Source organism: Vicia villosa, linkage group LG3 (genome assembly GCF_029867415.1).
Source record: "Vicia villosa cultivar HV-30 ecotype Madison, WI linkage group LG3, Vvil1.0, whole genome shotgun sequence".
NCBI classification, from domain to species: domain Eukaryota; kingdom Viridiplantae; phylum Streptophyta; class Magnoliopsida; order Fabales; family Fabaceae; genus Vicia; species Vicia villosa.
The window spans coordinates 37,203,482-37,211,250 of record NC_081182.1 but is presented as its reverse complement, the minus strand read 5'-3'; the positions used below and the strand labels follow the sequence as shown (position 1 = coordinate 37,211,250).

General features: G+C 33.7%; 1 protein-coding gene across 1 annotated transcript; it reads right to left on the bottom strand.

Annotated features, from left to right (window-relative positions):
• Positions 1–2,891: 2,891 nt before the first annotated feature.
• LOC131657887 (uncharacterized) lies at positions 2,892–7,567 on the bottom strand. The gene is made up of 4 exons (XM_058927237.1): positions 6,980–7,567; positions 4,831–6,911; positions 4,170–4,307; positions 2,892–3,066 (listed from the first exon to the last, which is right to left on the bottom strand). Exons 1-4 carry the CDS (start codon positions 7,565–7,567, stop codon positions 2,892–2,894), a joined length of 2,982 nt encoding a protein of 993 aa, XP_058783220.1.
• Between the last annotated feature and the right edge of the window lie 202 nt (positions 7,568–7,769).

Genomic DNA, 7,769 nt, shown 5'->3' with positions numbered 1-7,769 from the left:
ATGATGGACTGTTGGAGTGTTCTTGACTCATGTAACACAAAGATTTCCAAAGTTACCATGACTGTAAGTTTATGTAATATTCTTATGGGAATTCACAAGGCTAGGAATTGCTCTAGATTTAATGACACTCTAGTTAAATGGGAATACACTGCTACAAGAATATTTTCCCAAGTTGCTCTAACAGGGAAATACCTAAGATCTCACTCTCATGTCTCAATGGAGGATTTTGTCTTGTTGAAAGCCTTCGGGCTCCATATTGCTGGTTTTGCTCCCAAGTTAGTAAATTAAGTGTTCTGGTGTCCTCCTAATTAGATCAATGGTAATTAAGATGGTGCTTCTACTAGTCACCTTGTTGCCCACTGAGGAATCTTTAGGAATAACTCGGGGAGTGCATCTGGGTAGTTTTCCCTATTTTTATGGTCATGGTGGCTCTTCTTTTGCAAAGATTTTGGGTGTGATTCTCTCTATTGAGCATGCCATTGCTTCCAAATGGCAATGCTTTTGGCTAGAAACAAATTTCATGCTCGTCATTCAGTTCTTCTCTAACCCTAGTTTGGTGCCTTGAAAAATTAGAAATCGATGGTATAAATGTCTTCTAGGCATCAATTCCATTTCTTTTTTTTCCAGCCACATTTATAGGAAAGGAAATCAATATGCAGATATTTTAGCTAGTTTATGCATAACTTCAAAAAGTTATATGTGATGGGATAACATTCATTTCGATGTAAGTAATGCCTATAGAAAGAACCTTTGTGGTTTACGTAATTTAGAGTTTGCTAGCTTTTGAGGTTTTGGCCTAGTCCCGCTCATTTTTGTACCTTCCTTTTTTTTGGGCCTAGCCCGCCTTTGGCAAAAAATATGTGATTCAATTTATTAATCATTTTATACCTTTTTCTTTTTTATATCATTTGGGCCTATAGAAGTTTTTGTATTGTTCATTGTAGGTGTAATTCAGTTTCTAATATGAATACTTAATGTTTATAAATTCAATGTTTTAATTAGGGGTGTGCAAAATATAGGTAATTGATCCATATACTAAAACTGAATTGTATTGGAAAAAAAAATTAAACTGTTTAAATGATTAATAAACTGAATCATATATTATAAAAAATTTAGTTAACCAAATTTAAATTAAAATTGTTTAACTAATCATTTTAAAAATACTATTTATGTATTTTTATAATAAATAAATTATTTTCTCATGAAAAAAATATTTTTTTAGAAAACAAAAAAAAATCTTTAAATACTTCTTCCGGAAGAAAACAAATTCTAAAAATATAAATTTTACCTAAAAATAATAAATTGAACAATATGAAAAAATGAGTTTTTATTTTTTACTAAATAACAAAAAAATTGAAAAAAATTTATTATTAAAGAATTCAAATTATAAAACCAATTTATAAATATAAATCAATTAATAATTTAATATATACAAATTAATTTTAAACTAAATTTAAACCTCTTTATTCAACTAGATTTTTATTAGAGTGGTTATTAAAAAGCAAAGTAAACTATTAATATAGTTTGGTTCAATGCAATTTTTTTAAAAAATCCATATATTAATCATCCATTCGTTATGTGTGACATCTTTTTTCTTCACTTACATTTTAACCGGAACAAGTTTAAGAATTAATTAATCAAGAAACTTTTTTATTGTTAAACTAACCTTCACGTTCCATCAATTAGATACGTGAAGACATGCAGACAAAATCATGAATATTGCCGCGTGGTTTAAAGTATAAACAAATCTGATAAATTTGAAATTGGATTGAACTAAATCTTTCTTCCTTGAGTGGCCGAAAAGGTTAAAGTAATGAGAAAAGAATTGAGGTTGGCAGATACATTTGAACTTGGTTGTTTATTTTACAGGATAATGAAAAGAAGGAATAAGGAGGATAAATGTGACGTGATGTTGAAAATAACGAATAAAATCACTAAAATTAGTTGCCATAATAGTCATGCCACGAAATGAGTTTATTATCCAACTACCTTGTTAAAGGAGAAATTCTGGTCAATGTCTTAGTTTGGTGTACCCCACAGAATACCTCATATTAACATAGAGTTAGATAACTTCGAATAAAGTTATTGTAATTTTTCTAATGGCATATGTAACAAAAAAAAGGATTACAATAGGTCGAAAAGAACATCAAAAGTGATCAACAATATTATAAAGAAATTGAAAGTTAAACCAGACTAAAAAAAATTGATTAAAAAAATCTAACAATAATATTAATCAATTTAAGAACTATAATGAATATGACAAACAACAACAATAACTAAAATAAATGATTTTAAGTAACTAAATAATTTGTTAAACAATGCAAGTAAAACGAGTACATAAAAAATTTATTTATTTAATTCAATCAAACTGATTTATCTTAAAGGGCATCTATTGATTTATTCTATTTCTAAAAGTTGTTACCGAAAATGAGTTATAAGAAAGTAATATCTCACGTTTTCAAGAGCAAATTATATTTTCTACCCAAATATTTATTGATCTATCAAACTCTATATATGAATCACTCAAATTTAAGGTGTCTATAAGTGTTGTTCAATCTCTTAGATACCTCAAAAGGTTTTTGAAATTCTAAAAACTCAGAAATTTCTTTCATTTTCCCTATGTCTTATTCTCTAAGTAACAAAATTGATATAGATACATATTTATAACTACTGAAATCCAACCGATCTAAAACACATTCAAAAGTCAAAACATAACTCATCTTCGAATGGATCCGTAAGCTAAACCGATCTAGATGGCAACCCGCCCAAATTGTCGCATCGAGCAGACCTACTGCCACCTGTCATCGCACCGACAATTCGGCGCCTCTTAGCATGCGACCTGACCTCGATGTCGTCGCCACCGACCGACCACCACAGCCATTGGCTTCTAGCTAGCTCTCCAACCGACACCCCGCGACTTTGTCGTCTTCTGTAAAATTGGCGCTCCTCGACTTCGGGGCCTTTGCCAATTTCCCTTTTGCCTTTTGTGGTTCTTTTATCAGACAATCTCCAAATATGTTTTCATTATCTTCATCACTTAAGAATTTGAGGCGCATTTCCATAAATCTAAAAAAGTTAACACCAAAAAAAAAAAATAAAAAGACCAAAGAACAAACAGTGGTACAAAATTGAGCAACATGCACGAATCCTCTACCTCTAAATTTGAAAACGAAAGCATCTGATACCTAAAAGAGGAAGAAGAAATGTCAATTTTCCTCTCAACATAAATGAGCAACCATTGTCGAGGTGTATCAAACCTCAAGTAACTAGAGACTAAGACACAAGAAATGATTCGAAAGCCACTCGAGAAAGGAGCATAAGAAAGAGTGAGTCTTCTTAAGATATCACTTTCAAGAAGAAAATATAGCTTTATCCCCAGTTCTTTCACAAAAATTGTCAAACTTGAGAAAGTGAAGTTGTTTCGAGATTCATTCAGGATCCATACCACATAATGTAAATCAACTATAACTATGAGTCTTTCTCGAGAGACTTATCTAACTTAAGTAATGACACTAACTCCTCATGTAAAACTAACTCTCAATCCAACCACCTAAAGTTTTTATACAAAAGTGATGCAACATCGCAAATGACAAAACAATGTGAGAGACATTTCCTTAAAACCCTCTCAAAACACACAAGAGAGTTTTTCGATTCAACCAACTCTTAACACTTGAAGAGGTTTATTCCGATGAAAATTTTATTTATGAGTAATTGCTAACAGAAAACAATATTAATAACCGTAAAAGGTGTTCAATTATTTCAAATAAAATAGAAAGCTCGACCATTAAAAAGAGGATATTACCCTAAGGCAAATTTAGACATAACAAGAAAATATACGCTCATTTAACATAGTATAAACCATTATTTTCACGTAGTCCACACCAATGAACTTCCTCCTAAAAAGATATGACTCTTAATAATCAAGATCGGATCATTGTAATTAAGAATTATGTTTTTTTTAAATATTTGTTTTATTATGAATTGATCTTTATATGAAATTGGTATGAGCAGCGTTCTAAAAAAAACAATTTTCTACTACAAAAATGAATGTGGCAAAACGGTCAGATGTCATTATTTACCGTTTTTATTTTTAAAAAAATTATGATTAATTCACATTACGACGACTATATTTACTATCGCAACATTTATACTGATCAAAACTATAATACCTTTTCCATGATTGTGAGTTGTGACCATTATTTAAAACTTTGAATAAGAGTGATGACTTGTTTGAATTGTTTGAATTGTAAGATGACAAACGTGCATCTGTGGACTCGTTCAATAGTCTAAAGTCAGAGTGGAGGAATCTGAGATAAATTAAGGTTTCACACATTAATAATCAAACAGTGATAGAATAATAAGTGTTGAAGTCAATTGTTGGCAGCCCAGTAGAAAATAAAAAGTCAATTGTTGGCAGAGTGTTGAAGCAAGACTTTCTGGTAATCGGTTGCCGAATTTAAGGACCTAATGCTACATTACAACGTACTATATTCTCAAGTTTTGTTTGAATTGTGTGCTAACTGCTAAGCGTGCTATAACGTTAACGTATTTTAAGCGCCATAAATTGAGCTACTTGTGCATGATAATCAAGTGTTTATGTGATTAAAGGGTCAAATAAATTTTTTTTTTTGAAAGCAAGAGATATATATTGAAAGGAGAACAAAGGGTTCCCCAACCCAATTACAAAACACACCAATCAAAGGTTACAAAAACAATATTACAACCAATTACACTTACGACATAAAATACAAAGGATCTTTGTAAAAATCGTAAAAACAACAATTGAAATATGTAATATTGCCATATGAAGACCACCTCCAAACCAAGAACTTGATACTCCAAACCATATTATTTATGTTCCACACTTCCTCCCTAAAACAAAAAGCATTCCTAGTTAACCAAACAATCCAAACTGTGGCTAACCAAAGCACCCCCAATTTGCCGCTATTAAGCTTCTTACCACGACTCAAGGAATGCCAATCCACAAAAAAAGTGGCGCAATCTTCCTCCCTCCAACCCGCAAAACCCACCCACGAAGCAATTTCATTCCAAACCAAATTAATCACAATGCATTTAGAAAAAAGATGATCCACCTCTTCCATATGAGCTTCACAAAAAATACAATTTAAATTATTATTTGTGAAAGCTAAACCTCTATGCGCCAATGAAACTTTGGTAGGTAACCTATTTAAAAAGAGCCTCCAACCAAACGCTTTTATCTTATACAGAACTTCCGTTTTCCACAACAAATTAAAAGCCTCCTCACCCTTAGTCGGAGGACCATAAGGGATACGCCTAGAAGCATACAAACCATAACAAGAAGCAACCGTGTATCCTTTTTCCAAATCCAAAGACCAAACCACACTATCTTTGGAAGTATTTAAACTACCGAAAGAGTCCAATAAATTCTTCAACACCGAAAGAGAATCTAAAAAGACCGCGTCCCTACCCACCATCGAAATACCAAGATCCCCCCAATTCCAACTACCATTATTCCACCCACCCATAACCGCTACCGAAACTTTTTTCAAAGAAGAAGCCAAAAAAAGATCCGGAAAAGACTCCTTTAAAGAGCAATTATTCAACCAACAAGAATCCCAAAAAGGGGTATTGTAACCATTTCCAACAATGAAATTGCAAGTCGAAACTATGGGATCAATGTCTAAAGGATTAGAAGAAATACAACTAACCTTTAAAATATCTCTCCACCAAAAAGAAGAAGAAGCGAGTTTGAATGCATCTCCATCACACATAATTTGCAAGCACAAATCACCATACCGAGCCTTTAACACATCTAACCATAATGACTTATGGCCTTGCACTATCCTCCACCTCCATTTGTTCAAAAGAGCCAAATTGAATTCGGCAATATTTTTTATCGCTAATCCGCCTTTCGCGATGGGAAGAGTCACGCCTTTCCAACCCACCCAATGTATTATCCGTTTCTCTCCCCCACCTCCCCATAAAAAATTGCTTTGAATCGCCGTTATCTCCTTTACCACACTAGCCGGCATTTTGTAAAAGGACATAGTGAAGATAAATAACGGACTCAAAATAGACTTCAAAAGAGTTAGCCTCCCACCTAGATTAAGGAATCTAGTCTTCCAACCGGATAACTTCTTTTTCATCTTCTCCACTAATGGAGCCCACGTCGCTTCCTTCCTAGGATTTTTACCGATAGGAATTCCAAGGAACAAAAAATTGCTATCCTCCACCCTACAAGAAAGATAATAAGCCGCGGCATCCAAAAAGATAGGAGACACATTAATACCAATCAACTTGCTTTTGTGAAAATTTATACCAAGACCCGACACTAGTTCAAAGGATCTTAATACAACCTTTAAAGCCTTTACATGTTTCCATGTCCCCGTTCCAACCAACAAAGTGTCGTCCGCAAATTGAAGAATGTCCACCTCGCATCTTCTTTTAATAACAAAAGACTCAAATTCATCAATCTCAATAGATTTCCTAACTAGTCTCGTAAGAGCTTCCGTCACCAAAACAAAAAGAAAAGGAGATAACGGATCTCCTTGTCTTAATCCTCTATTAACAACGAATTCCTTTGTTGGACTACCGTTAACCATCACCGACATATTGCTCTTGAAAATCAATATTTCCATCCACTTCCTCCATTTAGCTCCGAAACCCATTTTGACCAAAAGATATCGAAGAAAGTTCCACGATACTTTGTCATACGCCTTTTCGAAGTCTACTTTGAAAAGAAGACAATGACCTCCCTCCTTTCTCGCATAATCAACCACCTCGTTAGCCACTAGAACACCATCAAGCAAATGTCTACCCGGAACAAACGCACTTTGACAATGCGAGACTACCGAATTCAACACATGTTTCAATCTTCCCGCCAATAGTTTGCCACCACTTTGTACATACACCCCACCAAACAAATCGGCCTATAATCATCCAAACTTAACGGATTTGAACTTTTCGGAATTAGAGCTAAAAAAGAAGAAGTAATTACCTTAGACAAGTCTCCTCCATTGTAAACATATTGAAAATACCTCAAAAAATCCCTTCTCAAAATAGGCCAACACTTTTTAATAAAAAGAAAGGAATAACCATCCGGACCCGGACTCTTAGAACCATCACAACACCTTATAGCCTCCAAAATTTCCTCCTCTTGAAACTCTCTCTCAAGCCAACCTTTTTCATCCTCACTAATGCAATCAAAATTAATCCCGTCAAGCCTAGAATGACCGTCATCAATACCACCGAATTTACTTGAGAAATGATGAAAAACTTCCTCCTTAATCCCTTCCACCGACTCTAACATGCCACTAGAAGAATTAATCGGGCCGATGTGATTAAGATTTCTACTAACCTTCATAGCTTTATGAAAAAGACCGCTATTGGAATCCCCCTCTTTAAGCCATCTCAATCTAGATTTTTGAACATACATATTCTCTTTAATTCTCAATCTTGTCCAAAATCTACTTGTTGCTTCTTTCCTTCTTTTAATAATTTCGGGGTGAAGATCTTCCGCTTCCACTTCCAACCTATCATCACCTAAATTGATGTCTCTCATTTCTTCTTCTATCTCCAAATCCATCTTGCCAAACACCTCCTTGTTCCACCACTTTAACCTATTCTTTAATCGAAAAAGTTTCTCTTTCAAAATATAATCACCTCTTCCTTCCACCTTAATGTCATTCCATTCCTTTTCAACAAAAGAGTAGAACGAATCGGAAGAAAACCATTCATTGTTGAATTTGAACGGTTTAGGACCCCAATTATGCTCATTTGAATTAGAT

Bases quoted from the DNA above. Each gene is read 5' to 3' on its own strand.
- LOC131657887 (XM_058927237.1), bottom strand. From the start codon at position 7,567: ATGGATTTGGAGATAGAAGAAGAAATGAGAGACATCAATTTAGGTGAT. The intron at 4,308-4,830 runs GTTCTTGGTTTG...AATTTATCTCAG, and splicing joins AATATGGTTTGGAGTATCAA to ATTCCTCCACTCTGACTTTA. The intron at 3,067-4,169 runs GTATTATAGTTT...TAACTTTTTTAG, and splicing joins AACTCACAATCATGGAAAAG to ATTTATGGAAATGCGCCTCA.